At 28.4% G+C, this 22,562-nt stretch overlaps 1 protein-coding gene across 5 annotated transcripts in view; it reads right to left on the bottom strand.

The window, feature by feature from the left end:
* The window catches only part of Slik (Sterile20-like kinase), an 88,785-nt gene that overhangs the window by 11,619 nt on the left and 54,604 nt on the right, over window positions 1-22,562 (bottom strand). For 3 of the 5 annotated variants that reach the window (XM_075366290.1, XM_075366292.1, XM_075366291.1), the window contains exons 19-26: window positions 19,776-19,931; window positions 19,249-19,392; window positions 15,509-15,628; window positions 12,988-13,101; window positions 11,148-11,363; window positions 10,720-10,855; window positions 8,729-8,832; window positions 5,958-6,548 (exon numbers count right to left, since the gene is read on the bottom strand). In XM_075366290.1, coding sequence (XP_075222405.1) covers window positions 6,309-6,548; window positions 8,729-8,832; window positions 10,720-10,855; window positions 11,148-11,363; window positions 12,988-13,101; window positions 15,509-15,628; window positions 19,249-19,392; window positions 19,776-19,931 — 1,230 coding nt within the window. In that variant the 3' untranslated portion in view covers window positions 5,958-6,308. Of the gene's footprint in view, window positions 1-5,954; window positions 6,549-8,728; window positions 8,833-10,719; window positions 10,856-11,147; window positions 11,364-12,987; window positions 13,102-15,508; window positions 15,629-19,248; window positions 19,393-19,775; window positions 19,932-22,562 lie in introns of those variants that run through there. The other 2 variants (XM_075366293.1, XM_075366294.1) reach the window with 2 other exon arrangements.

Raw genomic sequence — 22,562 nt, 5'->3', positions numbered from 1 at the left:
AAAATTGAGAATTGGACTATAAAAATGTTAATCATTTTTATATTAAATATTAAAGTTACTCTTTATATATCAATACATGTGGGGAATATTAGGGGGCAATTCTAATTTTAAAAACAAAACAATACATAATATTTAAACTCTGCACTGAATGTCAAAATAAAACAACTTTTTTTAAAATCTAATTAATGATAACCCAACCTGACATTCAATATTACAGATTGTTGTCATCATCCTCCATTTCATTAAAATTATTTTAAACAACCAAATTTTGTGTGGCAATAGCAGTAAAAAAGACAAAAACAAGAAAACAAATCAATACACATAAAGTAAATTATTAGATATATATAAAGTTATATAAATTTCATATATTAAGGTTCATACACTGCTTACTGTTTGGTTAGTAAAAGAAACATACATACAACATGCATTAATAATTGGTGCTACATTCATAAAATATTGGGGTAATCCCAGAGGGACCTTTTAATTAATAGCAGAACACAAAAATTCTAAATAAAAAAAAACTCTCAAAAATGTATAAATTCAATTTTTTTTTAACATTAAGCCAACTTTTGAAAACTTATAATTAAATAATTTATTGTAATTTGCTGTGTTATTAATATTGCTAAATATTAAATTATTATAAATTTACAATTTTAAGCTCAAGGCTAAGAAAAAATTGATGACAATTTGATAACTGGTACTGCCAATGACATCTGTATGTATAACGCTGATGCAATCATTTTTGCAAGTTTCCATTTTTAATATAGCCAGTTACATCACCATAAACTTAAACTTCTAGTACGTTGAAAATTTTGTAAGTAAATATTGTTTATTTAATACTTAATTGTAGTTTAAAAAATATTGTGTTAATTATTAAAAAATTCATTTTTTTAAATTTTCCACTAAAATCTTTTTGATAAGTTAATGAATGTAATGCAATTTGTATGTACTTATTATTATCTAGTACATTAAAAAAAAATCAATTTGCGAATTAATGAGAATCAAGTATTTTGTTATTAGTTTATTTTTAACTGATAGGAGTCTTGTGATAGTTTTACGATTAACTTCATCATATTTAGGTTTTAAAAAAAAGTAAATATATGTGAATGTTGGAAAGGTGAGGGAAGATTCTAAAGAACTAAATTTCTCATATTAGGTAAAATATTGTCATTCAATTTCCTCTTCTGTTATCTGTATTCTTTTATAATAACTTACAACTGATAATAGTGCAGTATTTTGTCAATAAATACCACAAAAAATCAAACAGTGATATTCTGTAACAATGTCAACTACATAAGGCCCTTTTCCTCACAAAATTAAGTTAAAACTATAATAGCCTTGATCTCATAAAAGAATGTGACCTCAATTTTAAGGAAATGTGCAGAGAAATTTTTAATTAACTTTGCTTGTTTTTTAACAAAAAATAAGACAAATACAAAAAACTTAGAAATAACAAATAACTGAAGGACATTGAGGCATCAAAAAGGAAAAAATATTAAATATTTTCAGTGAAATTTTTTTTTAAAAAGCAAGTATTAAGTTTAACATTTATACAATATTAAATATTTTAGAGCAACACTGTACAGGATTGAAAGTGTAAATTTCTCAATTAAATTTTAAGAAGTATAGAATAAAATAAAAATTTTAAAACTCTTAGGAAAACAATGTTACAATATTACAATTTGAAATCTGGAAGAATATAAAAAAAGATAAAGTATGTACTCTTATGAAAAACTCAAGGCATATAAAAATTTGATGTTTAGAATTTCTCTTTAATTTTCAACTTTTTTATTTTTTCAATTTTTACACAGACAGTTTCAGTATGTAAAGTCAACAGTCTAATTTTACAACTAACAGCACTATAATATAACAATTTAAACAGGCTAGTACAATCTACAGCAATATAAACAATATATATCCAATAAAAATGTTTCTTGAGATGCACGTATCAAAAATGAGTTATATATCAATTAAAAGAATGTACAGATTATTAAATGTTTTAATTCTATTAATTTTAAAAGAAAATTCAGAATAATTTATAGGTAATACCCTGCACAATAATAAAATGGGTGGTCCACAACAAATGAAAGTGTAAGGATCAGTATATAACAATTTTTTGTTTGTTTTAAACATTGTGGTCAGAAGTCTGAAAATTCACAGCCCTACAATGCATCAAAATTGTTCAGTTTTACTTTGAAAATAAACATTCAATTGTTAAGATGCAGCAAGCAAGTTGCCAACATTTTAACATTAGTTATGCTCTCGAAATCAATCTCACTTAATGGATTGTTTCCAGCAACAGGGTTCAGTAACTGACCTTCCATATATCAGATCATGATCAGCTAGGACAGAAGTGAATATGGAAAATGTGCAAAAAAGTGTTAAAAAAGAAACAAGAGATATTAACTCGCAGATGAGCTACTCAACTTCAAATCTCTCATATGTTGTTGCAGTGTATTTTTTATGATTTATACCTTTTCCTAAACAAAATTCAACTGATACAGAAAATAAAACCTGCAGATTATCCTTGATAGCTGAATTTTACAGCAGAATTTCAAAAACTGGTAAGGGAAGAAGACAGGTTTATTTACAATCTGATTATAACTATGAGGCTCACTTCTACCTCAATGATTTTGTAAATAGGCAAAAACTGTAGAATTTGGAGCACCAAAATAGAGTTATATAGCAGTATGAATTGGAGTAACATCACTGAGCATCATCGGACTGAAAACGAATGGCGATTCTACGAAGATGAAAGAACAATATTGGGAAGTGCTTTAAAAGTTTTTTAAGACCTGCACTAAATAAAACACCTGAAATGTGGTATAAGCAAGATTGAACAACTTGCCATACAGCTGAAGCCACAATGCAAATTTTGTGGAATACTTTTGGCAACGAATAATTTCCAGATCTGCATGTGGATTTGTCTTCAGATCTGATCATTCCTGACAATTTCACATCTACAGGAAAACATTCTTGCAAAAATTAGGACACTACAGCCAGACACTAACTTCTGCTATAGAACACGCCACAGAAAGAACTCATCAGTGTGAAGTCAAAAATGGAATATATTTAATTTTCTGTTCAGTGTTAAGCAATTTCCATGATGTGTTTCTTTACTATAATCATAGATAAATAAAGAAATATTAGGAAAAGAAATTAACTTTTACAATCTTGTCATGATTTATGGACCACTCCATAGAATTATTTAACTTCTAAATCATTTTATTTTTGAGAATTTTTTATTACTGCTTAGCTAGTGTTGTTAATCAGTATTAAATAATTAAATAAATTTTTTTTCTTTAAGGGATTAAAGTTAAGAGAAATAATGTTATTTTATGCTGCACTTAACACCACTCTAATAAAATCAATCTAACGGATGAAAAACAAAAAAAAAAAATATGTTAATCAGTAGAATGCATATTATATCTACGTTACAAGTAAGTAAAAAAATTTCAAACATGCAATCAATATATATTATTTTAAATCGGCTACTAAGAATAAGTTCTATTACATGGGCAACTTAATGCATGAAAGAAGTTTTCATCAAATTTTCTATAACATAATGTAATTGTTTTAAAAACATTATAGTTCTAGTAAAATGTAATTCTAAGAGTTTTAACACCTTAGCTATTATTCCACCTTGTTAGCAACTTATTCCCTAATTGTAGTACAACTTTCCTCACAATATACTAAAAAGAAATAATTTTAGTTTAGGAAAACTGCTACAGGAAGACAAAAAATTATACATAATAGTGAACACGTTGAAGAATCAGTTATTTTGTTTTATAATAAATATGAAAATGTATTATTAATTGATGAGAATTTACAAACGCTCAAGTGAAATCAGAGATCTCCATATTTTATCAAACATACATATAGATTAATATATAATTAAATTAAATAAATAGAGACTGAATAATAAAATCTAAATAAAAATGAATATACTGCTTACTAAAATTTTGGATACAGGACTGAATTTGTTTATTCTAATTCTTAATTTATTAAAGTTTCTTTTTATTTTTATAAAACAATATATCTAGCTGTAACCATTTAACAAATAATAAAATTAGAAACACTTTCTATGTACAATTCTGTCTGTGATAGAAACATGTACAACAAAAAAGAATAACATAACTTGGTTAAATCAAACTGGCATTCGTATTAAATTCTACTTTTTTCCTTTAGCAATAATACATAACATATAACTGTAGCAGCAGGCTACACACATAAGACACAGAACAGCAGTGAATATTAATAAATAATATAAAAAGCATTCTTCACAGTGCTTTACATAATATAAAGCACAGTTCGTAAGTGATTCACAAATGCTGCATATGAAGTTATAAATGATGAATGCTTAGATAAGACATGAACAGTGAATAACATAACCTGAAATAAGATGGTTTTATTATTAACAATAATCACATAAATTAAATGTAAATAACTAATTTATCATTTACCATTATTAAATTAACAGCATTTCAATAATAGTTTCTTTTTTAATTTCAAATATAAACAATAGAAAATGATAATGACTGAAAGCAGTGTGAAAGAAAAATCAGAAATTGGCACTTGCTATCAAGATAAAAAGCGCACAATAATTTAATGGTATATAATAAATTAGCAGATGCAGTTAAGCAAAGACAAAGATAAAAACACAATGATTCCCATGGCGCCAGCTAGAATTTGTGCAATGCAATGTATACATACATAGATAACATAATTAACAAACAATAGAACCTTGATTATCCATCCTTTATGAATGACCAGTTTCTATGAAAGAAAAATTAAAGAAAATGTACATTTTTCAGTAAGACCAAGTAATTTAAAATTATATTTTGGAACCCAGACGTGATGAAGAGGGTTGTCAAGATACACTATAAGGAAAAACGTAAAACAATTTTTGAAAAATTATACTAAAATGCATTTTTTATATTGCGTTAAGTTTAAGTACTATTTCAACAAAAAACAAGACTACATTCTGGAACTAGCTTTAAACTCAATAATGAAGCACATTTATAAATCATATAAAATTAACCAATTACACTTAAAAAACCCTGGTTGTAAGGAGAATATTCTACTTAATATTAGCTGAATTGTTAAATGTATATAAATAAGAAATAAGCTGCCACTGACAATGACATGATGCAACAGGCTTTAGTGTATCTGTAATTATAGAACGAATGGATATGAACAGTGGATGTTTGGTATATAAAAAACTATCAGTTAAATCTTAATGTAGAATTCATAATTTTGGAAATTAAAAAGCAAAAAAAAAAAAGTTATTTAACGTTCAAATAATTTATTTAAAACTAATGATTATAAAGGTATTTAATTTAATATTCTGAAAAATCAAGATCTACGTATGTTAATTCAAGCCTACATCCTTCTGATGGATAATCAATGTCTAACTGCACAAATACATAGCCCAATTAGCACGACAACTGTTCCCAAAACAATACACATTCAACATGAAAGAATGCTTGCTGCAATTTGCATATCCACAGGAAAGATAATATAGTAGGAAAGGAAATTTTTACTGCTGAACCCAACTCAAATAATAAATTAATATAAATGAACTACATAAAATTTGGTTATATTTTGTACTATGGTTTTATTTTGACCTACTTGTAAATATTAAAATCTAAAATATATATGAACCGATAGAATAAATTATTCCTAAATTACTAATGTGCCTATAATTATAACATTAAAAAGACTTAAAGAAAAACACAAAAATGTGATTATAAATGAATAGAAAACTAATATTATACTAACAACAACAAAACATTAATAAAATTTTATTAAACAAAAGTAACAAAATAAATGAATAAAATAAAAATCTTTTCTTTTTACTGAAAATAAAGCATTTATTATTAATATCCGCACACATGCTTATTGGTCATGTAATATCCATAACAGATTAATCAATTATAAATACAACTTTCAAAAATGAATTAAAATACTGATTTAAAAAAAATACCTGTAGACCGTACATAATACATAATATAAAAACAAATTTACTTCTAGAAATGTTTAAATTTTATAACATTTAGAAATATATAAATCTTATAATTAAATCAAAATATATTTAAAAACGAGAAAAAACTTTACAGGAATTAAATGAAAAGATATGTTACAATAAAATAATAGATCACCTAAACAAACTACAATCTATTTTTATAACAGTAAATGTATTTCAATACATTTTGCTAATTATACGTTACAAATCAACTAATAATAAGAGAAAAATCAGTCATTCAGTACTCATCACAAACATCATAATTCAAAAACATCATAATTGATTAAAAAACATCATTATCGGTAACATCTAATTTGAGTTGAGCTCTTGGAATTGTAAAACGCGGTGAATTAGGAACAGATTTGGTTCTATTACGGAAATATTTTGGAGAACTTGGAACAGATTTACTGAGAGGAACAGTTAGGTTAAAATCAGGAGTAAGAAACATGGAGTGTCTGTTAAATTTGTAGTCACGACGTGCCTCCAACTCCTTGAATTCACGTGTTATCTTCTCTTCTAACAGCTAGAATCATATGAAGTTAACGAGTTAAATTTATTAATAAACAAATAAATATGTAAATTAGAAATGATAAATTAAAAAAATTGAATCCGTAATTATTAATTTTATAAAAATAAAAAATTAAAAAAAAAGTTTTAAGAGAAACTACCAAAAGGAATAAATTCAATGATCCATTAATTTAAAAATTACTTTATTAACAACTGCATAACCAGTATTATTATCTCATCAGTATGATACAACAATTTAATATAAAGAAGTAATTAATATCTTTATAAAATTGATACACTATTTTTATTGATGTTTATAGTTCATGACATCATAAAGTCAATTTTAATTGACTATGGGCAATTTTAAACAATTCAAAACTTAAATTATACTTCTTTCAATAAATAACCTTAATGATACAAAATTAATTTATCTAAGTTAAGGAAGATAATCTTTCTCAGTGTTAACTTACTTCTATCTCTACTATATAAATAATAATACACACAATTTCAGTTTAGTAAATATTTTTATAAATAATATTAACAGTATAAAAAAATTATTTCATGTTTAAACATTAAAATAAAAATAAAAGATCTCCATATTTAGGAAAGATCTGTTAAAGTAAATTACAATAATTAAAACATAAAACATGTTTACAATGAGGTCTTACTTTTATTAGTCACTTTCATAAAATTTCTTTAAAATTTCATCAGAACAATAATCAATACAGTATTTTGACAAGATTACTTATTATAATCAACTTAACATTTTGCTTGTATATAATGTAAGTGCAAATATATTCTTAACACAAGTCCTACTAAACTTTCATTTTCATAGTGCTTGCTTAATTTACTAATTTTAGTACTGATAAGATTTAGGTTATCGAAATATTAATTACTGCTGCTAGGGAAAGTAATGTCTGATTATGAATAATAAAACTATGAAGATGCTATTGTGAACTGCTGCTATAAAAAAAAGGTATCAACTAACAACAATTTTCTAGCAAAAGTTAAAATGAGATTAAATATTTAATCAGTTTACTTATAAATTTCACTTCATCTCTGAAGTAATAATAGTTTATTGAGAAACATGATTAACTGCGATTATACTTGAAAATTATAAAATATTATACCATTCATATTCTAACTAATGGAACTTATCCCGTATATCACATACTCCACTGATAAACAAAGGCGCCAGTAATTATTTCAGAAAGGGCTTTGAAAGTAAAGGTTTCACTAATATATAGAAAAATTGTTTAATATTTAACCATAATTTTAAGCAATAACGGGTGATTTTCATTAGCATTTACATTTTCTAATCAAGCTTTTAAAACGAATATACCAGATATGTAACTTTAAAAAGAATAACCATTCATGACTGAAAAATCAATTAATTAAAAATGGACATTAAAAGAAGATTGTTGAGCCAAGGCCCAGACTGAATATATACACTGAGGAAAAATTACTTATTTTGACATATTTTTGATGTCTTTTTTTACGTTTCACATGAGCATAAATCAAGCTATATACAAGAATAATCAAAAAGGATAATACTCTTCAAAGTTTAGGAAGTTGATGTGCAAGGAGGGATGAATTGACAGACTGGCAACAGGTTTCTTGCTACCTGCTAGGTCCTGCCGCAGTACACAATCCTCCCCTCCATTGTACTTTTATCAGCACCAACTCGATTTCAAACAACCCAGGTAGAATCAATACAACTGCATACTTTCTAAACTTCAATGATTAATGTTGTACTTTCTGAGTTACTCGTAGAATGATTTTAAAAATTAAACAAATTATGTAACTTTAAGACAAAATGATAGGGTGGTAAAATATAATTTTCTCTGTTATAAAGAAAATGATTGATATCTCCAAACTCATCTACAATAAAATAATGTGACCAACAATAATAATAACTACACTATGCAATGAACATTCTTAATTTAGAATATATTAATTTGTCAAATTCTTAATTTATAAATTAAACAGTTTAATCCTTTGTATATTTATGAATTCATATGTTTGTATCATACAGTGAGCACACAACATTCAAATAAATTTATTCCGATGGTAAGGTATTATTACAAAATTATACACAAAAAACTGAAAATGAAATATCAACTAAATGTACAAGACATCTGTAAATAAATTTACATAACAGATATAAATGTAAATAACATAAAATTATTATATTACCTGCTTCCTTGGTTTCAACTTGGCCTTCCACTCCCTCAATTCCTTGCTGGCCATTTCTTCCTGCTCCTTTAACTTGGTCGTTTCGTGTTCCATCAACATTTTACCTGTAATAAATACATTCATAATGTAAATTAAGTGTCTACACTAAGATTCTATTAAAAAAAAATAAACAGATGAGATGATAATGAATGCTAGTCATAAATAATCAAAAAGTGTTTGAGAAAATTGGACCGAATGAAAAAGACATCATATAATAGGTGGTTCATATAAAAGAGTTTTTCACAAGTTCAGAATATTTCCACGTTACTAAGCATAGTTATATATTTAAATAAATTAATTTTTAGGGTTCTAATTAATTCTTAGTGCCATGGTTCTAAAGGAAAATATTATGCATTGTTCATGTTAAAGTAAATTTTAAGTGAAGTATGGTGAAATTTAAAATTAAAATGAAAAGATAGTAATGGTTCTATATGTAGTCAGGCGAACATAGGATATGTTATATAGATTGTATACAGTAGAATGCTAGTTGTAGGTAAAATGTGTTAGGTGGGATTAGGATTTAGCCATTAAATACTTCCTGCATTGGAATTTTTTGCACAGCACCATTATCATTATTTTTGTCCATAGACAGCTCACAAATACAAGGATGCATTAATTTTACATGTTTTCGTATCCTTAGCCCTTGTTAAGGCTGTCTTCCTTGCTAAGAACCCCTCTCTGAAGAGAGGTCTTTTTGAAGAACGAAACATTCAAGTGCTCCTATGGCCAGGCAACTCCGCAGACTTAAAACACAATTGAAAATCTTTAGGCAATAATCAAAGGAACAATTCAAAAAGACGAATTGTACCTCAAAAATTAACTTCATTAAAGTAATAATATCAGTATGGATTCAGGAAGAGATCAAAAGAATATGTAGTACTTGTTAAATTGATGCCAAATCACATACGTCAAGTGATTAAGAATAAAGGAGGGCATATTAATTACCACATATTCACAAACTGTACAAGTATGATCTTTTTTCTAAATAAAGTTACTTTTATTAAATAACATCTGGATTCAAATTAATTTGCACGCAATTGTACATATCCTATAAAAAATTGTTTTTCCTTCAGTCACTAAAAAGCTACTTCAGAAGCTCTAAGAAAAACTTCTTCCATCTTCCAAATTATACAGCACAATTCGAAATTGTATGCTGCAACCAGTGTAGACCTCAGGCTGCAAGTCCCCATGCAATCAATGCAAGACCCTGAGGGGAAATCTTATGGAGAATTAAATCAAATTAATAATATTAACCTTCTCTATAATAGATAATATAATCTCTATATTAACCTCTAATAATAGAAAAAACCTCAATGATCAGTTATTAATTTTCATGAATTTCTACACAATTTCTATACACGTCTCTCTCCAACATAATACATTTCTCTAACTGCACCTGTTACTATCATACATGTATACAGGATACCCTTCTTTACTGACTAATATACAATTTAATTTACTTTTATTCAATTATTACAGATGAAGGGTTAAGTTAAAAATATATTTCTATAGATTCTTATGAACAACTTTACTATTTATTTGATTATTTAGAAATAACATCTTGATGCTTAATTACAGTTTCATGATAAGAGATGAACTTTTTTAGCAAATAAAAATGCCAAGATTGACTGATTCAAACCCAGAACCTTCTTATCAAAGAGAGAGATACCACCACTCCACCACACAGGTTGACGGGAAATAATAATTTTACTCAGTGTAAGTTAAATTTTAAGTTTTTAAAATAATAGGTTTATTTAGTAATAACTTATAATTAAAAAAACTGAGATTAACAAATCCTAACACATGAACGCCAAATAAATATAAACCTTTCTTATATTTAATATTACACAACTTCGGAGATGAAACTAAAAACTACCTTGTGAAACATAATGCACGACTAAAAACAAACATTTTTTTAGTAATAATTCCATAAATTAAGTTGAATAACCTACGTTTTTCATTTTGAAGTTGCTCCAACTCTTTAATTGTTGTCTCAGCTGTTGCTCTTAATTCTTCTAATTGCTTCTGGTGTTTTGATTCAAATCTGAGTGTTTCTGCACGATACCTCCTCTTTTCATTTTCTTGAAACTAAATGACAAAACAAATTATTTTAATTCACTCCTATAAACTGAAATAGAATTTACAGATTCACTGTGCAATCTATGTTGTTATATAATTAAATTTCAAATCAATATACTGATACTATGGGGAGTAACCAATACCTTGCTTTAATTACACTTTAGAATGAGAATAGGTTTACATTCTTAAAGAAAAATAATAAAATTTACGCAAAAAACCTAATAATGATCAGGAATATAGAGTATACTTTATTTTTAATTAACTAAGAATACCTCCTTCCAAAATATAAAATTTTACTTACCCTCTTAAGTTTATTTCTTTCCACTTCAGGATCACCACTGTTACTCATACTAATTCTTAACGATTCTCTAAACATCATCTCACGGGCCTTCATTTCAGATCGTATTCGTTTAGGTAAAGCTCGTTTCTCAATAGCTTGTCTCTTTATTAATTCTTCTTCTTTACGCTGGTTCATTCTCTTCATTTGTTCCAACTCTTTATCATGCCTTATTAACATCTGATAAAAATAATTTAAAATGACAATAATAAAAATAAGAATAAATAAAATAGAAAAAGTAATTTTAACAAATGTTAATTACGAGAGCAACAATTGGTGCACCAAAAAAAAAATTATCCATAATAATTTGTTATATGTTTTTGTTAAATGCAATAAATTGTAATGGGGCTATGTGAATAATAAATTCTAAGCTGTTCCAAAAATTACAAATTTAATCTTAATAACAAGCAATCCTTTGCCAGATTTACTAAGAAAAACAGAGAATTGCTTAATTCTCTATGAAGCCTAAGCATGTTCCCATTGGCTTCTTTATAGAGTTAAATATATAAACTGCATACACATTAGTATGCCAACCCACAAAAAAATTTAGGTGATATGACGCATTCACTCACTGTATGCCATACAGACAGGCAATTCACTAAACATCATTATTCTTAAAAAAATAATTCTGAATAGTGCATCTTGAACATGAATCACAACTATAAGAAAAATAAGGACAGTTTAAGATAAACTGATGTACCCCAATGTGCTGTAAAACATTCAATTTAACAGTTATACTCAACTGAAAGTGTATGTTTGGAGTGTCGCTTTATATGGAAGTGAAACTTGGACAATCGGAGTATCTGAGAAGAAAAGATTAGAAGCTTTTGAAATGTGGTGCTATAGGAGAATGTTAAAAATCAGATGGGTGGATAAAGTGACAAATGAAGAGGTATTGCGGCAAATAGATGAAGAAAGTAGCATTTGGAAAAATATAGTTAAAAGAAGAGACAGACTTATAGGCCACATACTAAGGCATCCTGGAATAGTCGCTTTAATATTAGAAGGACAGGTAGAAGGAAAAAATTGTGTAGGCAGGCCACGTTTGGAGTATGTAAAACAAATTGTTGGGGATGTAGGATGTAGAGGGTATACTGAAATGAAACGACTAGCACTAGATAGGGAATCTTGGAGAGCTGCATCAAACCAGTCAAATGACTGAAGACAAAAAAAAAAAAACTCAACTGAATCAGGGAAAAATAAATTTTAAAAATCAATTAGTTTTAAATTATAAGACTAAAAAAAACTTTTAAAGGAAAAATAATCGATTACAGAAAAAATCAACATAATTATATTAATATCTAATTTTTTTAAATATAAATAATTAAAAATCAATGTTTATTTTCTTGTGTCTTTTCGATGATAAATTTCAAAATTTCATAAATTTTATAAAGAATTTTTAATAATTAAAAAAAGGATATTCCTTAAATTTCATTAATGTTAAGCAAACATTATTATTATATAGAATCTTGGAGCACTTGAAAATCTTTGAAGTACTTTTATCCAGTACCTTAGAGTTTCAAACAATTTTGTTTTAGGAAAAAATGATATATACTAATGGTTTTTTTTTTAATTTCCATAAATCTCATGTCACTTGTGAATATTCTGAAACTTGCTTCATGAAAATCAGCACAGCTGTTCTGGAACTAGAGCATATAAATAACATTACCCACAGTCCAGTCAGATAAGATAATTTTCAGGCACAAGTAAAAAAAAAAAAAAACTCATTCAAAATACTTTAACCTTAATTGTCAGTATTATAATATTTTACTAATGGAATGAATCAAAACAATAGTAGTAATACCTGATGCCTTTGAAGAAAAAATCCATCTTTTAACTGTCTCTTGGCCAGCTGTTGTTTTTCATGTATTTGTTTCTCTTCTAGTTCCCATAAAGCTGACTCTCTTGCTCTCATTAACTGAAATAAATTTCAAATAATTAAATTTAAAATGGTCAAGTGGAGGTAGGGAACTTAAATGAAGGTTTTTAACAGTTATCTGAAAAATCACTTAACAGAGGAAACCACACTACTTGTATAAGTGCCTATGGTTATTTAAAGCTTTAAGTTTAAAATATCCAATACAGCTAATTTCTCATCATATCACTTATAATATTAGCATACTACATTAATCATACTCTGTGATTTCAGCACATCAGTTGGTGATAATAACAATAAAAAATGACAGGCAAATAAGGTCTGGGAAAGAAAAACTACAAAAAAAGACTGTTTAAATTTATGAACAATATAAAGTGACCTTAGATGATACACATGCAAAGCAGCAGCAGATACTGGTAACATACATGCTTTTAGATTCTGTCAGATGATACACATGCAGAGCACCAGCGGATACTGGAAGACCCTCAACAGTTTATATTCTAATCAAGAACATACACAGGAACCAATGTAGTGTAGTCATTCTACACTTGAGACAGTAAATAATTGTTGTAGACAGCAATCGTGTTCTTGTGATGGCAATGTGGATATTAGGTTGAGGAAATACCATTACATTACTCTAAATAATGGACTTAGAAAAGCTAAAGATAAAGAAGTAGTTTTAATGGATTGAAAGAAGCAATAGATAAAATGAGTGAAAAAGAAGATGAGAAAAAACAACAATGACTCAAGAAATCCTAACAAAAAGAAAAGTAGTTACAAAGGTCACAGATGACTTAAGAAATTATTAGATCTCATTGAAGAAAGAAATATGATAAAGATGAGCGGGACTTCAGAAATACTAAAAGATAAAAAGATCTTAATTACAAATGCTGTATAGAAAAATAAAAATGGATGAAAGAATGTTAGAGACGATTAAAAAAGATTTAATGAGGGGGAAGACACAGGATATATGAAAATTAAATCACTGCAATTAAAAAAAAACTAAAGCAAATGTGATAAGAGAAACAGAAAAATACTTTCTGAAAATGATAAAGTAGATGAAAGATGGAAGGAATTCATTGAACCAACTATACAGTGGGACATAAAAATATTCATGGTTACATAAGAAATAAGAATGAAATGGACAAAGACATGGTAGGTCCTTCAATATCCCAGGAAGAATTTGACAGTGCACCAAAAACTTTGAAAGACAACAAAACAATCACAAACTACAAACCTCCAACCCAAAGAAAGGCAATGCAATAACTGCACTAATTATAGAACAATTTTTAAACTGTCATGCTTCAAAAATTCTATTGAATATAGTGAAAAACAGACTAAAGGGGAAAAAGAGGTGATTTTTCCATTGAGGCAGATATTAAGAGGAGGAGGAGCAAGGTTAATACAAAGATGTAAGTGAGCTTCATCAACTTGGTAAACATGTTAATTAAATTTGACTGGAAAACTCTATTTCAGACAAGATCTTTGAGAAAGCAGAAAGGAAGAGGCTTAGAGGCTTGAGACGACAGAAATGTGTGGATGTGAAGGAAACAGATGAGAACAAGCTACATGGATAAAAAAGGTAAATAAGTTCTAGAAGTAAATGAAAACTATCACTTTTAAACTTGATCAAACAAAAAAGGCAAAATTGATTGGGCATGCGTTGGCAGCACAATCAAGTTTTATAGTAAATGTGTTTGAAAGAAAGGTAGCAGGGAAAAAACTAAGTGGATGTCACAGAGCTGCAGTCTTCAAAAACAGGAAGTAAATGAGAAGAAATGATCTTGCAAGATCAGACCTATAACCATGGGTGAAAATATGGAAAAGGAATCAAGAAAATAGAAGCAATGCAGTGAAAGAAGACAATCTATCCAAGAGGAACTGTATCATAAAACTACCAACTTTATCTAGAGGAAAGCTTCTAGAGGACTGCTTCCAGGGACCACCAATTCTTAGACCACCAATTCATCCTGCCAATTCTTAGAGCGAATCAAAATCATAGTAATATAATATAAAATATGTTTAATAACATATGATAAATGAGTTATAAGTGGGTAGGAAAGTGAAAACAAACTGCATGGCTAAAGTAAAAAATAAAAACTGTATGCAAAGAAAGTTGAGAATAAGTAGTGAAATCTCTTAATTAAGAATTTTAAATGGTTAAATTATTTTAGAAAAATAATCTCAATGAGTGTGCATGCATATCTTTACTTTTCACATGATACTTATATCATTTTGAAAGATAACTGAGCAAACAAAAATACACACACTTGTCAAGTCAGTTGTGCTAGTTCAGAACTAAATATAAGGATTCTCATAACTCCTCCAGATTGTGTCAATCAAAAAAAAACTCTCTAGTATTGGTATTTTAACAACCAAAAACCCTTGATTTTAAATACAAATTTCAACCAAATATCATAAGAAATAATTTATAAATTCTGATACATGCCTGCTGTTTTTGTTGCAAGAATTGTTGTTCCATAAGAGCAATATTTTCACGATGTGAATCACTCAAACGCCGCAACGAACTTTCATGATTTTCATTCAATTTCTCTAAGAATATCTTTTCCTGCAACATAAATTTAGATTAAATTAACAAAATATTAATATTAAAAATTACAAATAAGTAACAGGTACAATAGCAAATTAACACATTCCAGTTCCAATAATAACATTTTCCATTAACTCACAAACTCTCCTTAAAATTTATTTTAATTTCTAATATGATATAAAGTAAATAAATCCTGATCATGAGAACTTTTACTTGTTAATTAAAAAATAATCTATTGACAAGACTGTGTAAAAACATTCTCATAACAAATTTATGAATAACATTTTAATTTTCATAAGCTGCTATCAATTACTTGCAATCACATGTTCAAAAACAGGCATGAATAATAAAATAAATTATAAACGTTAAAACAACAAGACTGCCAAAAATAATAAATAAACAGAACTAAAAAACAATAATAATTCAAACTAAAAAAAAGAAAACAAGATACGGATAAATAAAGAACTAAACATTGTAATGCAGTATTTAATTAAATATATTTTTCATGTTGTAGAAATAGCAGACATTTAAGATTGTCCAATGATTAAGCTCTTACCATGTCTTACATCGATAAGACAATTTTGACCTTCAATGAAAATATTTAAATGCACTTGGATGGCTCTGAATAGCAACTATTCTACATTAAAGAATAATATAGAATAAGTGCGATACATTATATTAAAGAATATAATTGATTTATCATTCCAGTCGGCAATGAGTTATGTTTTCAAGTTTTGTGGATACTGAAGTTTACGTTTCTAGGTTTTTAGTTTTCTATTCATTTATTTTTTGTTTTTTGTGATGTATTTTTAGAATTTTGTACTGACTGATGATGTGGGATACCATAAGAGTTGACTTCTGGTATTAGTTTTTTAAGTTCTGTTACTGTGTTTGGTAGTTGCTTTTGTTATTTGAGGTTATTTGGCACAGTGGTCATTATGCTGATGAAATATTTGAATTTTCAGCAAGTTATAACGTATTTAATACACTGAGCCAAATGAGAAAAGTGAACATTTCAATTTATGCATTTAATCGGTGTATACCATTCTAAACTTATCGATTTCTCAAGCGATTGAGTTCCTTGAGAGACATTTTATCACACAAATCATACAACAATTTTCTGGGATCCAAACAACTAATTGTTCACTCTCCAACAGTCTCAAGCAACTCAATGCTATGTAGGCCTAGCCCTTGGCAAAGATGCAAGTGTTCAGATCTACGACAGCTCTATCTAGAGTAGTTCCTTGTAGATTTTGCAGTCACAGCCCAGCACAATATTAGTGGCAGCATATGCAGTTCCTGCAGTTCCACTTTGCCCTGTCCCACTAAAGCATCGAATTTGACAATAGTGGGTTCGATCCTCAATCCGATGCCAACAGCATTACCTCTAATCTTACTGTCATCAAACTCTACAAAGATTGTTAGTGGGTGCTCGCCGGGTTCAAGCTGGTCTTGACTTTATTAGTTAATTTTTCTTCTGGTTTGGTTCAATTGTGATCTTGTATTATACTAGCAAATATCCCATTTGAATTTTGAAAATCAGAAGATCGATTGCGAAGATATAACATTTCCGAATTATCGTTATCTGTTAGATCAAGAAATGTATTTGGTGCATGCAAAAGTTAGCCTTCAACCTACTACCAAATACCCAATTTGAATTTTGAAAATCGGAGGATTGTTTGGAGATATTATAAATGCAACCCATTCTCCCTCCCAAAACAGCCACCCAGGGGCACCCTATTTGTTACCAGTTGATGACGATGATTCATCTAGCCTAGCACACGGTGCTCGCATCACCTCACCATTCTAGCCTCACATGCAGTCCCCACAGGAAGACCATTATTATTACACAGAAATTTATTTAATTTAATTTAATTTTATTTAACATAAATTTAATTCTGTTATTTTTGTAATATTATTCATTTGATTAATTTGAATCATTCAGTTCAAACCCAGTTAATGCAGTGATAGAGGTTCACAGTTCATTAATTCAATTCATTAAAGTTTGTGCTTCTATCTGCAAATCTCTACTATTTTACGCGCGCGCGCGCACACACACACACACACACACACACAAATAGTAACCAAATTTAAATACCTCATAGAAATAATAACAAACAACCAAAATGAAAAAACCTCCAAATAAGAAGAAACAAACTAGCTGAAGCTCAAAAATTAATCAAATACACTTACACTAAAAAAATCCCTATCAATAAATACAAAACTAAGACACGACACGACACAACACAGTTATAAAGCCAGAAGCCACTTATGCAGCAAAAACACTCTTCCAACTGAATGAACAAAGATAAACAGACTCCAGAAAATCCAAAGAAAAACTGGAAGAATCTGCATCAATAAAAAACAGAGAGACAGACAGTGATGGATTGGGCACAACAAAGTCATGTACAAAGAGTTACAACTGATACCATGTGTAAGAGGAAACTAGGATTCTTTGGACAAATCATGAGGATGCAAGATTCAAGACTTCTGAAACAGCAAGTGCAGTATAATCTCAACTTAAAAAACACCAAGACAGGATGCAGATGGATCAGAGAAGTAAGAGAGGATCTGAAGGAAATTGGCCTTATACTAGAAGACACAAAAGATGTGATAAAATTAAACAACAAGATCAAACTTAACTTCACACTCACAAGAAAAAACTCACAACACAAACATTTTCAACACCAAAAAGGACACAGATTGAAACGTATGAAAAAGTAATGGGAGGACCACAAGGCCTAAACAGTACCATCAAAGAGACTTGCATAATGGTCTGACTAAAGTGATCCTATGCAGTCATAAAAAATAATAATAATACACATATTTATATAGCCTATGACACTCATGGTAACATAAGGATTCATTCTAATGCAGCATACATCTAAATCGGTTCATTCGTTCAGTTGCTATGGTGGAACAAATACCTACATACAATCCCTTAAATACATTACACCCATTTTTGTGCAGTCGTCATGTCCAACATTCTTTTGGCCAGATGTTACCTGTGGATTTTATACCACTAGCAAAAATAAGGAGGCTGTAACTATAGATATGGTACATCTTTTTAGATTTTTGAAGAAATTCCTCTGCTTAACTTAATGGATAAGAGATCAGTATCCTTTGGTATTCTGCCTCCCAGCAAGTCCCTTTCATTACTGCTGTCTTTATTAATTTCTATCCCAAGCCTTTTCTTTTGTCCCCTATAGTTTCCAATCTTCACCTCTCTCTTAACTTCATTCTTCTTCTACCTCAATTCCTTTTTGCGTCTACTAATCCTTCCAATGCAAAATTGTCAAGATTCCACTTTGTCTAACCACATCTTCCAACCTGTTCTCTTTTATACTTTCTGCACAAGTGCTCTTTTTTCTTTAATCCTGTTCATTACTTCCGCATTTCTCAGTTTATTCATCCATCTTACTTTCAGTGCAGAAGTTTCTAGGTTTAAATCCAGGTCAGGCTCTGCATTTTTCATATATTAGAAAGTTCATTTTTAACTCAAAAAAGGTATGGGCAATTGTCAATTGTAATTAGGCATCAGCCTGCAATTACAAGAATTTATAACTAATTACTTCTTTTGGGTTAAATATTTTGATATTTTTGCATAGGCTAAATTAAATTAATCCAAACACATTTACCTTTTCCTCATGATCTTCTTCCAGTTTTTCTTTTCGTGTTTTAAATATACTTTTCCTCTGATCTTTTGGCATTAAATCAACTTCCTGTTTTAAAAGCCTTAATTCTTGTTTCTGGCTTTCCCTAAACTCTTTTAATTCTCGTTCCTGCACAAAACATTTAATAAAATAAAAACTTCTTATATTTTAACACATTTTAAGACAAAAATGACAGATCATTAAGGATTAATAAAAATGTTTATTTCATAAAAATGGTGTAACAAAAATTACTTTTGAATTGATTTTATATTTAATTTCATTAATTCAAAATGTAATATATTTGGATAATACTGCAATCAAAAAGTGATATTGTAAATTAAAAAAAAAGGAAAGAAAACATATGTTTTAACTGAATAGTAATGTAAAAATTACATCTAATCAAATTTATTTTAAGCCTGTCTGTAATTAAAAAAATATATAAATAGATATAAAACCGGAAATTATGAAATTAATGTTATTAAAAAACCAATATGAAAATAAAAAATTATTACCTGTTCAGCACGTATTTTCTTTGAATTTATACGAAGCTCTGCCTCTTGCTGCATTTCTATTTTTTCAACCTGCTGACGTTGTTGTCTGGCAAGAGCATCTAAATCAGCTTCAAAACCTCTAAACAAATTGACTTTCTCCTGCTCAAACCTCTTGTCCTAAATAAAACATAAAATTTATTAAAGTTTTCTATACCTTTTCTAATTAACTTAATTAGAAAAATAAAAAATATTAAATAATTTTAATGAAACTTCATACTGTAAACTGACATTTTACTGTAGCATGTTAATTCTAATAATATTACAATAAGGCAGAAACATGCTAGTTCCATTACTGGTTCTTCAAAACTTTTTCTAACAAAATCGTAAAACTTCCTTTGAATTCAAGACATGCTTTATCACAATCAAATGTTTAGAAATCACAGATAAGAGGAAAGTTACTTATCCTTGACAACTTTTGGAGATTTTTTTACTGTTCTATGATACGTTTTCCTAATTTATAACCAAAGGTTTAACAGTCAGCTGTTTTTAGATACCACTTCTGTTTTGTATGAAACAGAAGGCATGAAGATCCTATCACTTTGAGTAGATGTTACGATCTTTTTTTATCCATTTTAACTCTGTCATTTTATAAACATTTTTTTACTGTGTGTATTTTTTACTGTGCCAAATCGGTACATTTTAAAAGAATCAATGAAGAAAAATAAATTAATCATAAGAATCAATGTAGACAATTGCTCTTTTTATAAATATAATAATTTTTAGAATCATATTAACATTCATACATTACCAATGATTATGCCAGTGTGTATTCACTATGGATGGATTCACTGTAATGCAAAAGGAGGAAAATGTGCAGAATTATTGATTCCATCTGAGCATGGACTTGAGTATTTTAAAAATAAGAAATTAGGATCTGAGTTCTGGAGTTGTGGGTGTCTACTTCCTCTCCCTTAAAAGTCTCCCTACAGAAAGATCTGTAAAAATAGCAGAGATAATGTTTAAACTTGATTTAAGATTAATAAATACTCTTGGTACATCCAGGCCTCACACTGATTCATAACAGATTTTAAGCTGTTCTGTAGTCAGTGTACAATACAAACGTTAGAGAAAATTTTAATGTAGATGCTTTTGGGAATGGGTCCACAATTTCAAACAATTGAAAGATACGTTTTTCATCCTAGGGAATGAGGGAGAATATTCATAAAAAAGGGAAACATTATGATTTTCTTCATGTTCTGATCATTTTAACAAATTTGGATGCATTTATAACATCAAAACTGGCCCTTCAGATTATAAAGCTCATAAACTTTTTAATGACTATAAACGTAAGGAGCTGGTTCCACTGGCAAGAAACAGTTGCATGCTAAAAGATTTGAAGAATGCTTTTGTAATGGATCGATCAAGAGTATAATACAGCAATTGTAATGGATCGATCAAGAGTATAATACAAGTAAGCGGTTTGATCTAGATGATGATTATAAGAAGTTTTATGAAATATTTTATAGCATAATTACTTGGTCACAGTATGTAAAGAGAACAATTTTTAAGATAATGAGAGAACTTTTTTTGTGAGCTTGAATTAAACACACTAAAATTAAAATTAACAGATGCTTATTTACTTTATAAAAGATTTAAATATGACACATAAAAGACATGTTATAAAATCCTAAAGTACGAATTTCACTGTAAATTGAAAAAGGTAAGATAACTATGAGAGTAAGACGAGGTGAAATCATGGGCATTGCACTTACTTCTAAGTGAAATATTTCTTTTGTTAAGAAATAACTTGAAATAACCTGAGAGAAAATAAAAATTTAAGAAAATATTAAGAGCTCTTTGTGCTGGATGCAGCCCACAGCAAATCCACAAAAGTTTGTGCTGCATTAAAATATTGGAACACTTCTGGATGTCTTTTCCCTATGAAACTGGCCCTTTAAGAATTAACTTCAAAATAAACCTAAAAACTTTACTGTTTGGGATATAATTCAAAATCCCAAAACTCAGAAAAAAGATGATAGAAGGTTTTACATTTATTCTTTGAATATTGGGCACAAAAAAAGTAGTTTGGCCTATTTTTAAAAATAAGAGAGATAAATTTATTTAAGTTACAGGAGGCTGCTAACATGTTAAAACTGCTTAAAAATTTAATTCACAAAAGGATGACAAGGTTTTAGGATAAATTTTCTGTTCTTCTTGTTAATCAGTATTGTTTTTTGGAGGAACTTCAATACTTCATGAATATTTATGAGCAGAAACTTTATAACTGCAGTAACTATGGAATTCCGACACTTCATTGTGTGCCTAAAAAAGAAAAAAGAAAAAGAAAACAACCCTCTCACATCAATGTCATTTTCAAGAGAAAGAATTTAGCTAATTAAGTAATTATCAAAAAATTGTGTCTATTCAAAACATTTTAGAATTGCAAATTCCTCCAGGTTCTATATCAGGCCCCTATTATATTAAGGCTCCCTGTTTTGGAGTTGAGTGAATCTCTGCCAAAAACTCAAAACACAACAGTGAAAAAAAAAACACAAGAAAATGACTAACAGGAGTTATTTACAGTAATGGATAAATAAGCTTCTTACAAAGATCACAACTTTTTGTTCACAAAAAAAAATGCACACTAACATGACAACCAGTAATACCACTTTGTTATGCAGATTTCTTTAAATATGCAACTACTTCTTTGTATATTGTAGGGACTAATGACCAAAGTCATACTTTCTGTGTGGTAACTTAAACCAAATAAATTAATAAATTACAACAGAATAACTATATTAATAATAA

This window comes from Lycorma delicatula, chromosome 5 (genome assembly GCF_047948215.1).
Source record: "Lycorma delicatula isolate Av1 chromosome 5, ASM4794821v1, whole genome shotgun sequence".
NCBI lineage: Eukaryota > Metazoa > Arthropoda > Insecta > Hemiptera > Fulgoridae > Lycorma > Lycorma delicatula.
Note: the sequence above shows the minus strand (reverse complement) of the source record. Positions and strands in the feature narration are given on the sequence as shown.